Genomic DNA, 20,568 nt, shown 5'->3' with positions numbered 1-20,568 from the left:
GGAGGAAAAAAAAAAAAAAAAAAAAAAAAAAAAAAGTAAAAAAGTTGGGTAGTAAATGCAGCTATTTCCTTTCCCTATGGATAGTGAATGGTCACTGAACAATCTTCAGCAAATAAAGATGTTGGTGCTACCAGGTTTGAGAAATATTCTTTAAAGATCCCAAAGTTTCCTGGTGGCTTAAAACTTCCCTTAAATCTCCTTCTTTGCTGTGTTGTCTACAAAGAACCTCCTGAAGTTTGTCTTGGTACTGTAGTAGTTTTATCCACTGGCATTGCTGGGTTCATTCATTATTTCTCAATTTCCTTTGCTTCTGTCCATCTCTTGCGTTGTATTTAGGTTGCAAGATACAGAATGGATTGATATTTTAAAATTAAATACATTTTCTGCTACATGGCTGTACAACACTTAATGGGATAACAATTTTGGCCCAGATCTTGAGGATGCTGGGTGTTAGAAAAAATACATGTATCGAGCCCAAAGTCAGATTTCATCTTGGCTTCAGGTGCTGGATATCCAGGTGCAGGATAACTTTAGGTGCTCCAGGAATTGGCCTTGTCTCTGGAGTCCTGTAGGATCCTTTCATTTAGCTGAATTATTTTTTATTTTCTGAAAATGCAGCAGCAGTTGGGGGCTCTGCTGAGCTGAACCAAGTCTGGTCCAAGACTGGAAACTGAAAACAAAAACTTGTGGAGTTTTGAGGGAAAATGCTGGTGGTGGTGTTGGGAGCTGTCAGTTTATACTGGAATTAACCCCAAATCTCATGATTGGTATTTTTTCCTCTTCTGGAGGCTTGGAACAAAGGGAGGCACCAAGATTCCCACCCAGAAGAACTAAAACCCTACTGAGGCTAGAGTGAGGACAACCTGAGGGACCTTGGTGCTCACACTGACATTATTTACACACATCCAGGGCTGAGCTTCCCACTAAAGCACGGTTTTGAGGCAGGGATAGGCTGTTCTAGGAATACCCAACCAGATGAGCTGAAAACAGAGCTCTGCCTCTGCTGACTGGAATATTTTGTTCCAGAGAGCAAATAAAGATCTTCTGAGTAATGTAAAAACCAAGTTTTGTTATTTATTTATGTTGCCATATAAAGCCTTGGAATCCTCTGTTGTCTTGTGAATGGTGTCTGTAAAACCCTCAGTGTTGATTAGAGTTTGTCTGGTTGGAATTTTGGGTCACCAGCAGCAGAACAGCCCTTGCCAGTGGGTGGGCCAGGGCTGATTCCTGCAGAGATTCCTCATCCCTCCTCGGAAATGTTTCTTCGATGGGCTGACCCTGCCTTGGCTTTGTTTGGGAGGAGCAGATAATCCAAAATACAACTGAAATAACTCTTGCCCTGTACCACATTTAAAAATGAAGATGAGATGTTTGTTTCACAGTTGTTTGCAGAAAGGTTTTGTTTATCACTCACAAAGTCCAGCGGATTTAGTGCACATAAATATCCCTGCAGCATGGAGGTCTCCATTTAAATATTTCAAGTAAATAAAAGAGAACAAGGGATCCTATTATTCATGCTTAGATGCCTTGTTAGGAAGAGCTTTGAAGATGCTGTTTGCTTACACAAACCAGCAGGACAATTCTCACTTTATCTTGTCTCCATGTGTTGGTTACTTGCTGACTTCAAAAAATGCCCACTTTTATTTTATGAACAATTTAGTGAACTCTGTTGGCTTTGAGAGTCTGGTGGTGCCAGTAAGTTTAAGGACAAATTGAAGGATATTCAAAATCTCAGCTGACATTGTCTTCAAGGTGCCTTAAGCAAAAAGTACCTGTGTGTTTCAAATTGCTGCAAACTCCAAATCTTGCCATTCAGGAGAGGCCTGTTGTGTAATTTCAGAAATGCTCTTATCACCAAATCCAATTAGAAGGAAGAGTAAATCACCACCTCGGATGTCTTAACTATTCTTTTTTTTAATTGTTAATTATCTCGACAGTAGGGTGCTGGAGATTAGGAGACGCAGATTATCTTTTGCAAGTACAAGGCTTTCAGAGCTATTATCAATTAATTCTGTTTCTAAACAAATTTTAGGATAATATTAATAGCTTGATAGGATTGTGGTCCTCGAGACCACTGTCAAAATTCTGAGAAAGTGATGTTGAAAGAATGAAAACCTCGTTGTTCTGTTAGCTTTGAAGGTCATCCAGCTTTACCCACTCCCGTGCAAGGTGTATTTTTGGCATTTTAATCTACGTGGCAGAGAAGATTCCTGCTAAGAAACATCAGTGAAATGCCTCTCTTGGAGTTTAGACAGTGACTTGTAAAGCCAGAATTGAGAGTCAGCTCTGTTGTGTGAGAATTTTTAATATGTGCTGACATGGCTCTGGAATTTATGTATGCAGACACGTCCTGAGGTGTGAAATAATTTCAGTTTCTCTCTGTCTGGTGCTCTAAGTGATCTAGTGCTGGTGAGATCTCTCCTCTAGATTTGCACTTGCAATGAAAAGAAATCCAAGAATGAAACATTTCTTAGAGTGAGAGGCTTAAAAACTGTGCTGTCCCTGGACAGAGTGTGGCCATACTCTGGGCCTGAAAGCTCAACTGGGGAATGAGAGAAATTTTTAAAAAATGTGGACTTTTACAGTTTGGTTCCAAAGGTGATGTAAAGTTACAGTAAATTCTGCATTGGATAAATCCCCAATATTTTATGTTGGGACTGGATATGTGTGCAGGTTGGACAGAAGATCTGAGCTTAATTCTGGGCTTCCAGAAGTGCTGAGAGACCTCTTGTCAGCGCTGTAGAAGAAGCCAGGCTACAGTCCTGCAGTGGTTTCTCCATTCCTTTAAATCCATGGACCTGTGGAATCCATTGGCTAAATAATGGTGCTGTGGAAAAAACAGCAGAGAGCTGCAGCCATCATGTTTGTCAGTGGTTTTTCTGGGTTAGGGCTTTTTTTCTTAGATTTTTGCTGCTTAGATCTGGTTGAGCTGATGCCTCAACTGAAGTTCATCCAGAGAGCTGCACTTCCCATCCTTGCCTGGTTCTGTTTTACAAGTCCTGGGGGAAGTTCTCAGCTCCATCAGAGTTTATCTGTGGAGGGGATATCTTGGAGCTTTAATTTTGCTGTCAAAAATAAAAATGACTTTATATCATGAGTTTAGTTGACACCCATGTCGTTACTAGGGAATCAGTAGAAATATCAGTAGATAAAACTGGTGGTGTCATCTGCTGACCTCACTGAGAGTGGCATTAGTGATATTCTTGGCCAGTATTTACTGGGAAATAAACCAGTCATTACACTTTCTGATGAGATTATGCTCTGAATGTCACTTCTCTGACAGTCTGTCTCATGCCACGCTGAGATAAGATCTCAGGCACAGATGACAGACTAACTTCAGGAATATTTCCATTGATTTGACAGCCTGAATAATAGTTCTGCTACAAGCCACAAAGGCTGGAACAGTGACCTCTGGCTGCTGGGTGATACTGGGGTGATAAATGTACTAATGAGAGATAAATAGGTAACTACATTGGAGTGTTTTCTGTGCCTTGTCAGTGGAAAGCAGAGGAACTCTTCTGAGGGAAACCAGATAGGGAGCTGAAATTACAGGCATCTTATCAGAGCAAAGGAGCAGCTTTCACCTCATGTATTTTGAGACACCAGAGAATTTGGCAGGGAGCTCCATCCCTGGGGACAGCACAAGCTTCTGTTCATCCAGGGGTGGGAGCTGGACAGTTCTGCTTTTCCATCCCTCTCTGGGCTGGTGGCCCAGCTCATGGCTTTGGCTTTGCTTTCAGCATCCCTTGGGAGAGGATCTTTGGGAGCTGCTGTGGAAGGAGCTGGGCCCAGCTGCCTTTTCAGCCGTGTCCTCCCGCCTCCCTTGGCTGCACAACCGCTGCTCTTGGCACGTGTGGGGAGCTGGACCAGGCAGGCAGCTGGGCACAAAACATTCCTGCAGAAAGGGAATGGAGGAGAGGATGGGATCGTTCCCTTTGCTCTGTGATTAAATTGTGTTAAGCTGGACTGCAGCCTGAGTTCAGGGAAGATGAATCTCCCATTCCTGGAAGTGTCCAAGGCCAGGCTGGACAGGGCTTGGAGCAACCTAGGGTAGTGGAAGGTGTCCCTGCCCATGGCAGGAGTGGGAACTGTAGAGGGTCTTCAAGGTCCTTCCAGCCCAAACCCTTCTGTGGCTCTTTGGTCTCCAGCAGAGGAGCTAGAGCCCCCACAGGTGTGCCAGGATATTTCACTGGCAGGTGAAGCTCCCACAGGGGTGGAAGTGGGAACCCAGGGATGCAAACACAAAGTGAGGGAGTGAGCTTGCAGCATGTCTGCTGCTCTTCAGTAAATGTCCATCTGTGTATTCTTGCCTCCCATTAATTGCAAGGTGAGTTATCCTTCCTCCAGGGAGGGTGATCTGTGTCCCCATACCTGCGTGACCTCACCTGAGTGTGACTCAGCTGCAGCAGCACTTACCCTGCAACACATTTGAGCCTCTCCACTCCGAACCCCTGCCACACTTGGAAGTTTTAACCATTGGGTCCTGCTGTAAACTATGCATTTGCTCAACTTGGGGTCTTTTGATCAGTTTTGGGGGGCTTTATCTTTTTCCTTATCTGGAAAAGCACCGGCCCCACCCATCCTTCTGCTGCTCAGTCGTTGTTGTTTCAGACACTTCCCTGGCAGCTGCAAAGCTGATAGGAAGCAACAAAACTTCCACTGTGGATTATCAGGAGCACTACTGAGGCATTGCTTAATGCATCTGATATCTCAGCCTCGAGAACAGAAGGGGGGAAAAAAAAAGATTGGCAGCTCTTGCAGGAATTCAGAGAGGGGCACCTTGGTAGAGAGTCGGGGGGAGACTTCTCCTTCCATTACAGAGCCCTGGGCTGAGATGGATTCCCTCTCCATCATTGTCCTAAGCACATTATCCCTGAAAGAAAGAGGGTTTCTCTGAATCTGCAATTTTTCTGGGCTTCAGTGTTATTGAAATGAAACGGCTTCAAGGATATCTACATTCTTTACCATCATATGGATTCTCATCTCATGTAAATTATTTGGCCACTTTTCATTTTAATCCTCCACTGTCATTTTCTACAAAAGAGATCATTTGGTTTCTTCATGGAAGGTATTCAGCTGACAGCTGCCCTTTGTCTAGAAAGCAGTGTGCCTTTGCAGGAGTTACTTGTGCTTGCTCCTTTCTTTTTTTCCTTCCTTTTAAGTTCATATGGCTTCATATTTTTCATCTGTAGCTTTCAGAAACTTTTCAGGCTGTGAACAGGTTTGTGGCTGTGAAGGGAATTTCAGACATCCTGCATTCTTTTTGCCTGTGTATCTGGCTGATAAGAAACAGAACTAGAGGCAGAATAATTAATTTACTGCAAGAAGAACTGTAGTCCAAAAAAATCACAGTGTTTTCACAACTTCTACATGAGCAAACAAAATAGTCAGTGATGAAGCCTTGAATTTTTTTCCATGGCTTCCCTATCTTGAACACTTAATTATTCTCATCTACTTCTCAGGAATCATAGAATCATATAACCACAGAGTCATTAGGGATGAAAAAAAGACCTTTAAGATCATCAAGTCCAACCATCAGCCAGCATCACCAGTTCACCCCTAAGCCAGATCCTCAAGTGCCACGTGGTGGGAGGTTTTAAATGTTGTGCTTTGTGTCATGGCACGTCAGCCACAAGACCTTGATGGGATGGGGATGAAATGTGATGTGTTGGTAGAGTTTATGCACAGGGGATTTGCAGGCTGAGGAGGAAAATCAGCAATTAGGGTTGGATATTTAGGGTTACCTGGAGCTGTGAGACCTTTTCCCTTCAGGTTATGAGCTCTGATAAAGAAGCTTGCACTCCTTCAAATACTAAAAGCACAATATGGAGATGAAAAGTATGGCCTCAAGAATGGCCTTAAGCTGAAGGGGGTTGATGTAGGTTGGATTTTGGAGAGAAAATCTTCCCTGTGAGGGTGGCGAGACCCTGGCACAACCTGCTCAGAGAAGCTGTGGCTGCCCCTGGATCCTTGGATGTGTCTAGGATTGGGTTGGAGCAGCCTGGGATAGTGGCAGGTGTCCCTGCCATGACAGGATGTTGGAACTGAATTATCTTCAAGGTCCCTTCCACCCCACCCCATCCTGGGATTGAGTTCTGAGGAGAAGATTCAGTTTTGAGGAGCACAAGTTGAGGGCTGGCCAAGTTTATAAATGTGTGGGGGAAGGAGAAGTCCCATCATTAATGCGAATAAGGAATAGTCCAGCAGGGGAAGGAGAGGCAGGTTCTAAAATCACTGTCAGCTGCAGAAACAGAGTTTTAACTGCTCTACTAGTTCCCCTTCCAGCTGGTACCCACTTGGGTTTGGGATCCCACAAAAAGGACCAGGATAGCTGTGTGACAGCTCTCTGAGATTTTTGATGCTTTTTCATAAATTGGACATTTAGGGTGAGAAGAATTTCACATTTTTTAGTGAGAATTTCTTTTAAACATTTCTTGTACAAATGTTTAGACATTTTACATGAAAAGATCAGAAATTTGATGAGAAATGTCAGGCAAATTAATTGTTTATAACTTCGTTGTAAAAGGTTTAGAGATAAGAATTACTGCTTCAGCAGTTTCTGAATCACAAAAATGATTGGTATACACAAAATTCCCTCATTTGCTAGAAGAGGTGTCTCATTCCTTGTCCAGTTCTGGAAGTTTGCTCCATCACAGGGAGATATCCTGTTATCCCGGAGAAATGTAAGCATGGGCTGAAGTTTTGTTGTTGGTAGAAAATATTTTTATTATTTGTTGGAAGCAGCAAAAGCCTGGCTGTGGCTTGGGAAAGGGACAGTGCTGAGTTAGAAAAGGGTCACTGGTGGCTCTGGTGTTGTCTTTGCTGCTTTAATTAATGTCTCACTTTCTTGAATTAACAAGAATGGGCAGTTCAAGGTCACCCTGATTGATAATTTTATGTATTTTGTAATTTCTTCCATAAATGTTGTTTTTTGTACATGTGATGCTGTTTAGGACTCCAGGGCAGGCAATATGTGCATGTAAATAACAGAGCAGCAGTTTTCAGCTGTGATCTCTTGATGTTCCTTTATCTCAGGGTGCTTAAAAGAGGAAATGATTCTTGGCTCTGGGCAGAGGGCAGTGCTCTGTAGGTGGGAGAGCTGAAATATTGTCATGGGGCTGTGGAACTATGATCCTGAGCTTCTCTTTCCATCACTAACTACTGGAAAAAGCATTTTCTGCTGTGTTTTTTAAGTTCTCCATTCCCCAAAAATGCACCTTTGTACAGAACCCTGCAACCCCTTTGCACAGAAATTTGTGGATTTGAGATGGACACACACATCACTTCAAAGGCTGGAATCACAAATGGGATAGACATGGAAGAGGGGAGAATGCACTTTAAAAATTACCATTTCCAGAGGGCGTGATGTTCATTCTAGATTCTCATAAAGCTGAACAAAGACACCAGTCCTGTGTCAGGGAACTCCTTTGATTCCTCAGTCACCTTAATTCCAGCAATTAGTTCACTCTAATAGTGGAACTGTTGGCTGACAAACTCCCAACTTTTCCAACACTTGTACTGAAGTTTAAGGCAGAGCTGCCCTTCATTTGGAGAAGATTGAGCTATCCCTGTGGTTCCATTTGCTCTTTCCCAGGAGATCACCTGGAAGTCCATGAATGGTGCAGCTCTCTGAGCTCATGTGTGATTTCTCTTACTCACTGAGCAGCAGCTTTGAAATAGGACCCCATTTTGGGCATAGCTGTGACTGTAAATGACTCTGTGAACAGGGGGATGAAGTAGTGGCACCTAAAATTCAACCTGAGTGTTCGAAGTTTGGACAGAAACAGTTCCTGTGTGGAACAGAATCTGGATTTCCACAGAAAGTAGCTGGGGCCAATCCACTGGATGAATAATGGAAAATAATAATTGCCTCAATATGCTTGAATCTCCTATTACCAAATGATCTACAGTTAAGGAAATAAATATCTTCTTTTCAAATCCAGAGCAGCTGTCCAACAGCCGGGCCTGCTGCTGATCAAAGTTGATAAAAGAAATCCTAGGATTATATATTATGGATAATCTACAGAAAAAACAGTGGTAGTCTCTGCTTGTGGTATGATTAGCAGAGCCCATTGTAGAAAACAGGACGTTTTGTTGGTTTTAATGCAGATCTGATAAGCTCTGTGGAATGTAAATCAGTTCATTAAAATTTGCAGAATGGTTCAATGAGGTAAAAGAGGAAACAGTTTTAACTTTTATAGGGTGTTTACTGCATATAAAGTACAATAAAATCACAGTTATTCCCGAAAAAATAGTGTTAGAAACATGCTGTACTCAATGTGTCGTTCTGAGGAAAATTGAAAAATTTTGAATTGTGGTTTTAAAAAAACAGCCTGACTGTAGAAATCATCCTGTGCAATTTCATAGCATCTCCACACCACATCTGTCTGTGCAGTATTTGTGGGGTTTTGCATAGTACAGGTATTAAAAGTATGTATGGATGTGTATATATTAAAAAAATATATATGAACAGGGATCAGAAAAAATGTTAAACAGCTCCTTCTACCTAAGCTGGGGGTGTGTGAGGGGATAAAAAATAAATTATAGTAAAGTCAAAGGCCTGTGGTGTCTTGGAGATGATGCTTCACTTGATAAGTCTTAACTCTGATATCCATGGAATTGCCTGCATTTTTTGGGTGTCGTAGTACAATATTCCAAATGCTGAGATAATACTCATTTATCTGAGGGATTTGGGAAGTTTCCTTCATTCCATGTGGACATAAATGCGGGCTGGTGTTACTTTACCATAAAATTCACTGTGGTACCTTTGGAGAAGTGATGCATAAATCAGCAGCTGACACCTTTTAGTGGAGCTGCTTTGGAACCTTCATGCTCTGATTTCTTAAGAAAAAAACAGCTTTTTTTTTTTTTTTTCTCCCTTTTGCAGTTACTTCAATGAGAATCAATATCCCGACGAGGCAAAGAGAGAAGAAATTGCCAACGCCTGTAATGCAGTTATACAAAAACCAGGTGAGGAACTGCTGGGGGGTCCTTCCCAAAAACAAAGAGGTTTCAGCATCTTGAGTTCTGAGACTGATGTTTGCAGAATCACAGAATCATTTGGGTTGGAAAAGACCTCCAAAGTCATCAAGCTTGACTTGATAAATCAGGTTTTTGGAGGAGGAAGGAGCTCAACTCTCCTGTTTTTTAATATTTTACAGCTTCCAGACAGGGATCTCAGATTAGGACCTGGGTGTTAATGGAGGACCTTATCTTTAGGTCAACAAGTTGCATTTTCCCTGTTTCTGGAGAAGTTATACTTAGGAGAGGAGCATGAATATTCAGTGTAGGGTTAGTGGATGCACCTGCCTCTGCTTAGTTTTGCTAACCAAACATTTACATAGATTTCAGAACTTGTGTTTTGGATATATTTAGATTTCTTACAACCAGAATAAAAATTAATGAGAAGGCAACTAAAGTGTGAGTCATGCACATGGAATCACAAAATTATTTAGGTTGGAAAAGCCTCTGGGATCATGGAATCCAACCATCCCCAGCACTGCCAAGGCCACCACTAATCTCTGTCCCCAGGTGCCACATCCACGGGGATTTTAAATCCTTCCAGGGATGGGGACTCCACCTCTGGGCAGCTGTGCCAGGGCTGGACAGCCCTTTCCAGGCAAGAATTGTTCCCAGTATCCAACCTGAGCATCCTTGGTGCAGCTTGAGGCCATTTCCTCTTGTCCTGTCCCTGTTCCCTAGGAGAAAAGATGCATCCCCACCTTTTTATCCTTTCAGGGAGTTGTGGAGAGCTGGGATTATCACAGGATAGCTCAGGGTCAGACCAGTTAAGAATGGAAGTGACCTCTGGAGTTAATCTGGTGAGGCAGGACCTGCTTAGATGAGATTGTTCAGTTTTCAGGTTCTCCAAAACCAGAGCTTTTCCCATCTCCAGGCTCCTGTTCCACAATGTTGAGCACTCTTGTGGCAAAATAAATTTTCCCTAATACCTGCTGAAATTTTCCTTGGAAAATCAGAGGACCAGAGAGCTGAGGATTTGATTCCTGGCTGTACTGCTGGTTTGTGGAGCAACTTGGAACAAAGTGCTGCAAGGCCTTGTCAGGGAGCAGTAAAATACTGCCAGTGGTGCTGATGCAAACCATTAGGAAGCAGCCAAGCTATCAATTTCCAGTTTTCTTTCTTTCACTTGTCTCATCTCTCCTAACTTATTTAAGTGTGCAGATTGCTGCAATTACATGGGTGTTTTGTATGCTGAATAAATAAACTTTGAGAAGGAGTCAGAAGCAGGGGGGTGCTCAACCCTGTGTAGCCTGCAGAGGTCTGAGGATGCAGATATGGGGAATATTTTGTACAGGGTCAAGAGCAACAAAAGAGGTTTCCAGGATGTCCTTGAAATACTGAATCCCTCCAGTCTTCCCGTATTTATGCTGATGAACAGATAAAGGCATAGTTTTCTATAGCTGCCTTCTGGTTTTGGGAAATTTTTTGTTGGTTTAAGTGTAAAAATCCAGTTTCCAGCATCCACCCCTGTTTTCCCAAAAGATCCCGAGTGTCCTGGCACTGTTGGGAGGGTGTGATGGGTGCTGGGGCCTGAGAGAAAGGACAGCAGATTGCAAGGGTGACATAAAACCTCTTCATTCATTTTACTGCTGTGTGAAATCGTGAACTGTACCCTCGTGACACATAGTAAGAGAAAGAGCCCCAGGGATGAGGTTTGTGGCAGGAATTTCAGTTTTTGGAATCTCCGTTTTGTGCTCAAACTGGAAAAAAAAAGTTCATTCTCCCATGGCTCTGGATTGAGTTGGTTAAAGCTGTAAAGAAATTCCTGTAATTCAGGTTTTAAAAAAAAAACAGAAGAAAAGAAGATACTTGGCTCTTAGTGCCGCAGCAGCACCTAGACACCGGAATGTGATCCACATAAAGTTCACTTTTTTCTCAGTTATAATAACTTGCCAGTGCTGTTTGTGTTTCAGGGGTTTATCCCATAGAATCCCAGAATTGTTTGGGTGAACAGGGACCTCAAACCATCTAGAATTCCAATCCCAGGACAGGCACACCTCCACTATCCCAAATTGCTCCAAGTCTTGTCCAACCTGTTCTTGGACCCTTCCCAGGGATGTGGCAGCCACAGCTTCTCTGGCACCCAGTGAGTAACACCACTGAACTATTGTTTTTCCCTACTGTTGCTCTCCTAGGAAAAAAGTTGTCGGATTTGGAGCGAGTTACCTCCCTCAAAGTGTACAACTGGTTTGCCAACAGGAGGAAGGAGATCAAGAGAAGAGCCAATATCGGTAATGTATCACAGAGCCTGCCCGCAAGGCTTGGGGTTTGCTCGGGAGAGGTGGCAGTTACGTAAGAATAAATTAGTGAAAACACCAGAGGTGCTGACAGCCTCGGGAGAAATGTGGAGGAATTATGAAAATGAGTCTCTTGCTGTTCCAGATTTTTTGTGAAATACGTGTAATTTGTAGAATTCTGTCATCAGGGCAGGAGAAGTGATGCAGTTACAAAGTTTTACTGGAAGATCAGCTTTAAAAAGCAAAGTGAGAATTTTATAGGTGGAAGGAGAGTTGCATTTCCCTCCTCTCAGTATCCAAACTCAAATCTGAAATGAAACCTCAAAATTGTAAATAAAGGAGATAGAGATGTTGGCAGGTTCACAGACTTAGTGTGGTTTTAATCCTGGTTATATCTCTGCCCCTGACAGCTTTCCAAGGTTTTGCCCAGGGACAAGTGACTGGAAAAAAGCCACATTTTTTATGGATGATCAGGAAAATACAAAAGTCACTTCACAGTTAACCCTGTGGGTCCTTAGCTGTAAGGAAATCAAAAGTGACTCTGAACTTGTAGGAAGGAGACCCTCTGATGTGGATAAGATATTCTGAGGAGAATAAATTACCTCAGTGATTTATTATTTTGTGGATTCAACAAACTCCTGCCATTCATAAAAAGTTTGATACCCTTACTTAGATATTATGCAGAGTGGCTTTTGCAACACATGGGTGACCAGACATCCATATCTGCTTATTTCCAGTATTTTTACTTATTTCAAATGTTCCACTATTTTGCCTTATTTCTGAATAAGAAAAAAAAGCTCTAATTACATCATTTAACATGTTACTGAAGTTTAACTGAATTTATTTTTCTACAAGTAAAAATGGCTTCTCAAAGGGATGGGGGAATAAAGCAAACTTAGTGTTTGGAGAGGAGGTTTGGAAAGAGATCAGAAGGAATCAAGGGGAGCTTTAGATATATGGATCCTACTGAAAGATGGATTTTTGTGTTTTCAAATCCCTGAGGTGCTTTCAGAAATTTCACCCATCTATTTTCAGACACTCCCCATCCCCTTGAGTCCTGCCCAGTCCAAACTATGGGGGAAGATTTACAGGGAATGCCTTTGCCACCCTAGAAATGATACTGATTTCTGTTAGGATTGGCTGGAAGATAGGGATTTTTACTCCCAGGACAGTCTGGTAGTTGGCAGGGAAGGATTTCAGGCAAACCAGTGTTTATACCTGAGCTGCCTTCCCAAATGTTGGAGGGTGAAAAGAAAGGTGCTAAGAACTAACCCTGTTCCTCCAGTCATTCTAACTTCCTGAAAAAGGGGAAAAAAACCCCTGAGTTACTTTAACTTCTCCAATGCATCAGATAAATGAGGGATCCATTTGCTTTTTTCGAAGAAGCAGCAATCCTGGAGAGCCATGGAATAGATGTACAGAGTCCTGGAGGTCACTCCAACAGCGACGACGTGGACGGCAACGACTACTCAGAGCAGGTGAGCACTGGAGCCTCGTGGCCCAAACAGGGAGAACTCAAACACCTAAAAAGGCCCTTTTGCCTCTTGAAAATCCTGTTTTGTTTGGCTTTTGTGTCACTGTGATGGGGAGAGGGTGAGAATCCAGTATTGACCCACGTGGATTTGTTGCCTCACGACAGGACACTTGGCAAGTACGCAACGGGGAGGAGGAGGGACGATGTTCTGAAGGAGGCAGAGAAGCAGAGAAGGTAGAAGAAGACAGGAGGATCTGCTCCAAACAAGCAAGTTACACCCCTCACACCACACACAATGTCTGAGATGCGGCAGGAGAGCCTCACCTTAGCCAGAGCCCTGCCATACCCATGCTCTCCTTCCCCGTCACCCTGAGTTCCCCTCCCTCAGGAAGGGATGGACAGGTCCTTCACAGCCCTGTGTGTCAGGCACCAAGACTTGTCCCCGAAAAACTGGGCACCTCTTGCACCTCTGATGTGTTTCTGCAAGAAAGGCCCTGTTCTATCTAGCCAGGGCCACCCCTGCTGTGAGCTACTGACCTGGCCTCAGACATGAGCAGGAGGGAGCCCAGCCCAGGAGCTTTCAGAATTCCCTGTGCCAGCCTTTCCCAGCAGGATTCTGAGCACTGGGCACCCTCCTGGAAGTTCCTGAGCTCCCTCTGTTCTGTGGGAGAATCTTCCAGGAGCTTCTCAGGATCATCCCTCAGACACTGACAGACAAAGGGTGAAGGGTGGGGGAAAGGATTTGATTTACTAAGCCCTGACCTTTAATTGGCTTATTCCATATTGTTCTGCAAGTGTGCCACAGTTTGGATTATTTACATATTATCTGTCTTTTTTGTTTGTTTGTTTGTTTTTGCATTTTAATTCTTGCCTGTTCTCTCTTTTCCTTGTTTATTTTTAACCCTTGACAGCCACTTCTTTTTCAAATTCTCTAGCAAAAGAATACCCCTTCCCACACTCTGAGCCCTCACCTACCCTAAAGTTGGTGACCCTTCCTTCACACACCTTCCTGACAGATATTGCATCCCCTTCCCAATTTTCCCAGTGTTGGGCAAACCCCCAGGGCTGTGTGTGCTGAACTGGTTGAACTCAACCAGCTCACTCCTGCTTTTGAGAGGAGATATTTCTGTGCTACCCCACAGCTGGGCTGGATCACTTCTCCCTGCCTCTTTTGGGAGAAACTGGGAGTTCTCCCTCTGCAAAAGCTGCTGGTGGAGTGGAACAGCAGCTGAGTGTCCTGGAATGAGTCCCTGGCACACTTGGCTCTGGCCCAGGGCAGCAGATCCCTGGCAGAGGCATCCCCAGCTGCTCTGCTCCTGATGGGGATTGAGACCTTTTTTATAGGTCAGCACCAGCACATTTGGTGGGACCAACTTTTCTGGCTCTCAGTGATGAGAAGCTGCTCTGTTACTGCCATAGAATATTTAGAAACCACTGCCAAGCCCAGAAAATTCCCTGACAGACAGACAGGACTGGAATACTGAGGTGGAGCGTGATGTAGGCTCCTGAACTATGTTTTTCTACTGTGCATTAACCAGCATACTTTGAAAAGAGAAATAAATGGGTTATTAAAAATTAAAGATTTTTGTTTAGAGGCCTTAGAAATGACATTTCTCAGTAATCTGGGCTCCTCTGCGAGGTGTAATCAGTCATTAGCAGCAAGGCAGATTAAATGGCAAGTTCTTCTGATGACCATTCAACATCCCTTAGCTGTTAAACCCAGAAATTCTGTTTTCCACAGAAAAAACTAATTAATTAAACTCTAATAAACTTTAAAACACAAAGTTCATCTAAATACTAACAAAGTGTCTAAACCCCAGATTTTAGGGCTCTTTATTTGTACCATGACAAGGATTTCTGAGAGGCCCTAAAATTTACCAGACCCTTGTTATAAGTGAATGAATCCTTCTAAATAGAAGGATTTTACCAAATCCTGGTTTTTGGGGTTTTTTTGTTTTTTGTTTTTTTTTTTTTTTCCTCAACATTTGCCACCCCTCATCTTAATTTAAAAATACTTATGATAAATAGAAGGATTTTACCAAATCCTGTTTTTTGGGGTTTTTTTGTTTTTTGTTTTTTTTTTTTTTTCCTCAACATTTGCCACCCCTCATCTTAATTTAAAAATACTCTATGCACGTTTTAAATTTTAAATCATACAAGGTCATTACTTGAAGGTTGTTGGGAGACTGATAAATGTTTATAATTTCCTTTCTGTAAATTGTAATAATTTAAAAATCCAAGATCACAGGGGGATAACTATTAGTGCCCTGTTTCAAAGAGGGGAAAGCACCATGTTTTTTCCCAAAATTCCCTATATGATTTATGGTGGCTCCAGTCCTCTTCAGTCACTGTGATGTTTTTAGCATTGAAAGAGTTTTCCAGCATCTTTTCCCCTGTATCTGTGTGAATTCAATGTTTTCACAGGATGCTGACTTGGACCAAGGCTTAGGCTCAGTTTGTGTCATGGTTCTCAACAATAGTAGCAGTTAAAGAAAAAGTACTTTCCTAATGTATATAGAATTATTTCATTCTAGTAGCTTCGAGCTTCTGGAAGTCAGTACTTCTCTTACTACTTAAGAGGCTTTCTGAGTTTCCATAATTTCTAGCAGACTAATTTTCCCTGGATTTGTCAAACATACACTTTTAAAGCCATTTTTACTTTTGTCTGATGTAAAATCAGTGAATCCTGAACTGAACTGTGCTAGGTGAGCAGTGCTTCCCACTGCTGCCTTGGATCACATTATCATTCCAGCGAGTGTCTTTGATTATTAGATCATAAAAAAACCATGGACAATTGTCCTCTTGTTTTCCAATTATTTGTAATAAACGTTTATCATGTCAACCATCAACCATTTCTCCCCCAAACTGGAGGACCTGACTCTGTTTAGCTTCTTCTCATGAGGAAACCTCTTCCCTTGGGATGTTTCTTTTCTCTGCCTTTTCGATTTCTGTTGTGGCATCAAATAGAATCAGAGAACCCACAGAATGCTTTGGGTTGGAAGGGACCTTAAAGTTCATCTCATTCCACCCCTTGCCATGGCCAGGGATGACCTAAATAGGGCAACTAGAACTTTATATTCCAGCTATAAGCATGGACCTGGGCCATGCCCAGTGATTCCTGTCCTAATTTGCTTTCCTGACTTAACCTCGTGTATCACTTGTGTCTTTATAATTCAATATTTTCCTCCAGAGCTGGGTCCCCCATTCCCTGCCTCATTTACCTTTGTCTGCACAGTGAGGGAAACCAGTCCTAAACCAGTTGTAAACCAGTCCTAAACCAGTTTTAAGCCAGTCCTAAACCAGTTGTAAACCAGTCCTAAACCACTCCTGAACCCACGTTGTGACCGCGCTCTGTCTCCCCACAATCACACGGCGCATTTCTTTTCTCCTCTGTGGTTTTGGACTTATGGAATAACCCTGCTTCTCTCTGCTCCTTCCCACATGGTTCCCAGGATGACAGCACTAGCCATAGTGACCACCAAGACCCCATTTCCTTAGCCGTGGAGATGGCAGCAGTCAACCACACCATCCTGGCGCTGGCCCGGCAAGGAGCCAACGAGATCAAGACAGAGGCTCTGGACGACGACTGATGCCAAGAGAGGGGAGGGTCAAAGCAAGAAGTAACTTAGTTTTAGACGTAGCACCTTAGCAGACTTTCCTCGGTCCTTAATATGTGTTCTTACAGTATAACTTTGCAGTTTCTTGTACGTCAGTTAGCTGTTAGGGTCTTGTTCTGTGAAGATGGCATGGTGCCCTCAGCCTTTGCATATACTCTCTCAGTATTAATTCCCAATAAATAATCAATCAACCAACCAACCTCCCTCTCCCGGCCCCCAGTGGCTAGAAAGGTAAAATCAAAAAAAAGAAAAAAAAGAAAAAAAAAGACAAAAAAAAAGGAAAAAAAAAATCTTGCTGCTCTGTCTTAGCATTCAAAGTGCTTCCAGGTATTTTAGACAGCCCTCAATTACAAGTCTTAGGCTACATTTAAAATCTTGGATAACCTTAGAGATGGTGTTGAAACCGATAGTCCGTACGCTTTCCCTGCCCTGAGACTGAAAGGATGCAAGCTGAGGTAGTGGCACAGGGTCGATGGACACCAGACTGGGAGTATCAACAGAGAGTAAAAAGAACACTTAGAAACCCCACTCCAGCATGGGAATAAATGATTTCCAGCTGCAATAAGCCGTGCCTCACTGGTCATACAGTGACTCCGTTTACTTTCGGGTGCTGTGCCGAGAATGTCCATTGGAAACACATTCCCACATTTCAGTTGATGCTCACATATTCAACACAGACATCCTCTACTCTCACAAGCTGCGTGGCTTAGTGGAGAAGTGCTGCCTTCTGCCTCTGCGACCATGGTTGAAGCCCAGCCTGGGATCAAATGAAAAATGAGCTGAATGTCTAAATGGACAGCAGTCCACTTCTCAGAACCACTGCTCGTTCTTGGCCTGGCTGGCAGTGCCTGCTCAGAAGAGGTCTAGACTCTTACCCATCCATCATTAATAATTTCACCTTAATTCCTTCTCTCTCACCTTTTCTGTCCCCGCTCTGCTCCCCTCTCCACTTTGCCACTTCCGAAAGCAATGTTTTCCAGGAAGGTTGTTAAGGTCCTAAAATGGGTGAGTGGATTTTTACACGTCTGTGTAAGTAATGCCTACGTCCTGACTAGCCTGAAAGGTTACTGGAGAATTCAACATCTGACCTTTGCTAGATAACCATCAGAGCATAAATATTCTCCTAAATATGAACTTCATTTGTTTGTTTGAAGGCAGGAGGATCTCTTACCTGAGAAATGGGGTGTGAATGTTTTGTGTTCTCTTTACTCTGTCTTTGTTAAGGTGTGAGAAAGCTATACTGCTACGAGCAATTTAATTAATAATTGGAAGCCATACTGATAATGGATGTGGTAATATTTGTAAAGCAAACCTACTCTTAAGTAGCAGGAACTAATGGAATTGTTTTCCTTGATCATATGTAGCACTTTTGTTACTTTTTTCTTAAAGATATTTATATTTGATAAGTCTTTTTTTTATCATTTGAGAATTCCAAATACCAAACAGCAAACTTGCATTACAGAGTCACCCTGCGATCACCTTGTCATCTAGTATCTAAATGATGAACTGTGTGTGCATCTAAGAAAATTACATCTGCTAGCATTGTGTGGAAATGATCTCCTGGCATCCTGATAAAATGATATGTTGCTGCCGGTAAGAGGAAACGTTTTGATGGAAACAGCACGAGAAGCGTTAGAGACGGGCAGGGCTGTGTTACATTAACAGAGAACAAATTAAAAACCTACGGAAATTTGTTGTATAGAGACACCTATATAAAAGTTTGCATAGCATTTCCTCCACATTCCGCTTTATCTTCCCAGTTTGTGTGGGAATAGCCTAAAGAGGGGAAAACAGCTCAAAGATGGGTTTCCCTTCGCTCCCTTCCACTTTCGAGGTGGAGCAAAGGGAAATTCCCGTTACTCACCTTGTTCTCATCCCTTCCTCCCTGTTAACCCTCAGAGAGCTTCGTGATGGCTCCAGTGTGGCTCCTCAGCAGGTTTTGAGGCAGGCTGAGCCCTCCAGATCAGCTTTTCCTCTGTCCATGTGGAGCAAACTGCTCCCTCATGTACCGAGGAAATCCTGTGCTCTCAGAGGGCACCGCCGTGCCACCTCTCTGTCCCTTGGAAGATCTATAGGTAGGGCTTGGCCTCGACTTCCACTTATGGATTTCACTGGAAAATTTATGTGCTTTCCTTGGATACAGATCACTGGAGCAGAATGAAGCCGTCTTTTTTTCCTGTTTTATTGCATTTCTTGAGTAGGCAAATTCATGAGTAGCGTCAGGGCGGACTCAGGAAAGGCAGGACTTGGATCAGTGACCATTGCATCACTGCAGTTATTTTCTTACTGCCTGTATGAATGTTTTGGTACTTAGGAGTGAAAGGATGGGGAGAGCTTTTATTTCTATTTTTGCACAGCAGAATGATCGAGCAAACTCGAGCCTTAGTGGAATTTTACCTACTTATTCATTCCACAGTCACACACTGAGCTGACAAGCAACATCCACGATTTATAGTAAGGAGATTTTAATAATCGATGACCTCTTTACGTTGGGCTTGCCACCACCATTTGTTCTGGCTGTTTCATTTTAAAAGGAACAGACTCAAACTGTTGGACAGCTGCAATTTTAAAAGAAATATTGCTTATTGCTTACTATAGTATCTGTAAAAAAAAAAAAAAAAGGCATTCTTTGAGACTTTGCCTTTTTAGAGCAATAGGGAAGAATAAAAATAGTATTAGAACTTCTGTATCCTGATTATAGGTTCATGTGATGCAGGATCAGAGTAACACCACTGAAATTGTGTGTCTGTACCATCTAATGTAGAATAATCTGGTCTTAATTCTGTTTGTCACTATCAGGAAGCTGCTGACATCCCACACAGCATCTTCTCTGAAGGTTAAACAGGTAAAAAACCCCTTGTGAGCAACTGGAGATTGGCAGATCTTTCTGGGCTGTAAATACCAAGTTTTCCACCTTCCCACATTGTCATTTTACCAGAGAAAGTATCAAATATCTGGGGAATCAACCCCTTGGTTCCGTGGGGTCAGTGTTTGGGAGGTGTCTGTTCTGGCTTCTCCTTGGGCATTGGGAGGTACGAGGAGCAAGTGGCACCTCAGAGGAATGAGTGGCACCTCAGCTGTCCCCAGGGTCCTCCTGGCTAGTTGTTCCCTTCATTCCAGAAGTTCATAAGGAGCCATTTGCAGCTGGTCAATCCCTTTTTGGTTTGAGTTGATTTATCTGTAATGGGACAGGTGCTGATGGTACCGAGAAGAGCGAATGTGATCTGGAGTAAGTGAAAGAATCAGTGGAGGGTGTGTCCTGGAATTCAGGAATGCTGGAATTCTTTCTTCTGGGGGTTTTTCCACGATACAGGAGTTGTCTTTGTCTTTGCTGCCTTGGAAATGAAGCCTCATTTTGGTAGCACTGCAGTGGAGTGGCAATTTGTTGTTGCCAGGCTGGAGTCACTGCAGTTTGTTTTGTGGGGGTTCCCTTGAAGTGGCTCTGGTGGCACATCCAAGCCACCTTTTTGTTCTGTGAACAGAGAAGAAGTTAATTTAAGAAGCTCCTCATCTGTGATGGTCACAGATTGCTTTTACCTTCGTAGAGTGAGTTCTGGCTGATATTTTGTCCCTCATGAAGTCTTTTTACTTGAGTTGTCTCTGACCGTCTTCTTAAAACAACAATTTCTACCTCCACTTCTTTACTGGATTGTTTTGGTGTTGGTTTTTTTTTTTAGTTCTCTGCCCTTTTTCCTGAAGTAAGAGATCCCAAACATTTGCAAAAGCCTTCTGAAGTATGAGATCCCAAACATTTGCAAAAGCCTTATGAGTTGATAAAAATCAGCAGATTTGTTTTCTGTTAAATACTCTGCAGACACACGTGTGGTTATAGTGAAATCCTGTGCTGGATGTGCAGTCTGCAGTGCACCCTTGCAGCAATTAAGGAATCTCATTAAGAGCTTTCAGGAGGTCATAGAAAGGGTTTGAACCCCTCTGTCCATCTTTTGTGGGGCCATTGCTTGGGCAGGAGGGGGCAGATGGGAGGGTTGGAGCACATGTCACGTAGTGGGAGATAGCAGGAGCTGGGATTGTCCAGGCTGGGTCTGGGGACATCCCAGATTTTGGGTTTTAATTGTCTTAATAAATTAGTTTTACCTTCGGGGTCCAGTGCAGGATCAGGAGTTGGACTTTGATGATCCTTGTGGGTCCCTCCCAACTCAGGATATTCTGTGATTCCAGAGAAGACAGAGCCAGGCTCTTCTCAGAGGTGCCCAGCAAA

General features: G+C 43.0%; 1 protein-coding gene across 9 annotated transcripts in view; it reads left to right on the top strand.

Annotated features, from left to right (window-relative positions):
• HMBOX1 (homeobox containing 1) overlaps positions 1-19,680 on the top strand; it is a 105,496-nt gene extending 85,816 nt beyond the window's left edge. For 4 of the 9 annotated variants that reach the window (XM_041426152.1, XM_041426146.1, XM_041426153.1 and 1 more), the window contains 5 exons: positions 8,888-8,970; positions 11,157-11,252; positions 12,642-12,736; positions 12,898-12,999; positions 16,185-19,680. In XM_041426152.1, coding sequence (XP_041282086.1) covers positions 8,888-8,970; positions 11,157-11,252; positions 12,642-12,736; positions 12,898-12,999; positions 16,185-16,322 — 514 coding nt within the window. In that variant the 3' untranslated portion in view covers positions 16,323-19,680. The remainder of the gene's footprint in view (positions 1-8,887; positions 8,971-11,156; positions 11,253-12,641; positions 12,737-12,897; positions 13,000-16,184) is intronic. The other 5 variants (XM_041426155.1, XM_041426149.1, XM_041426151.1 and 2 more) reach the window with 5 other exon arrangements.
• Positions 19,681-20,568: the final 888 nt, after the last annotated feature.

The sequence above is a fragment of the Onychostruthus taczanowskii genome, unplaced genomic scaffold (genome assembly GCF_017590055.1).
Source record: "Onychostruthus taczanowskii isolate IOZ18803 unplaced genomic scaffold, ASM1759005v1 scaffold90, whole genome shotgun sequence".
NCBI classification, from domain to species: domain Eukaryota; kingdom Metazoa; phylum Chordata; class Aves; order Passeriformes; family Passeridae; genus Onychostruthus; species Onychostruthus taczanowskii.
This window is presented reverse-complemented; position numbering and strand designations above follow the sequence as displayed.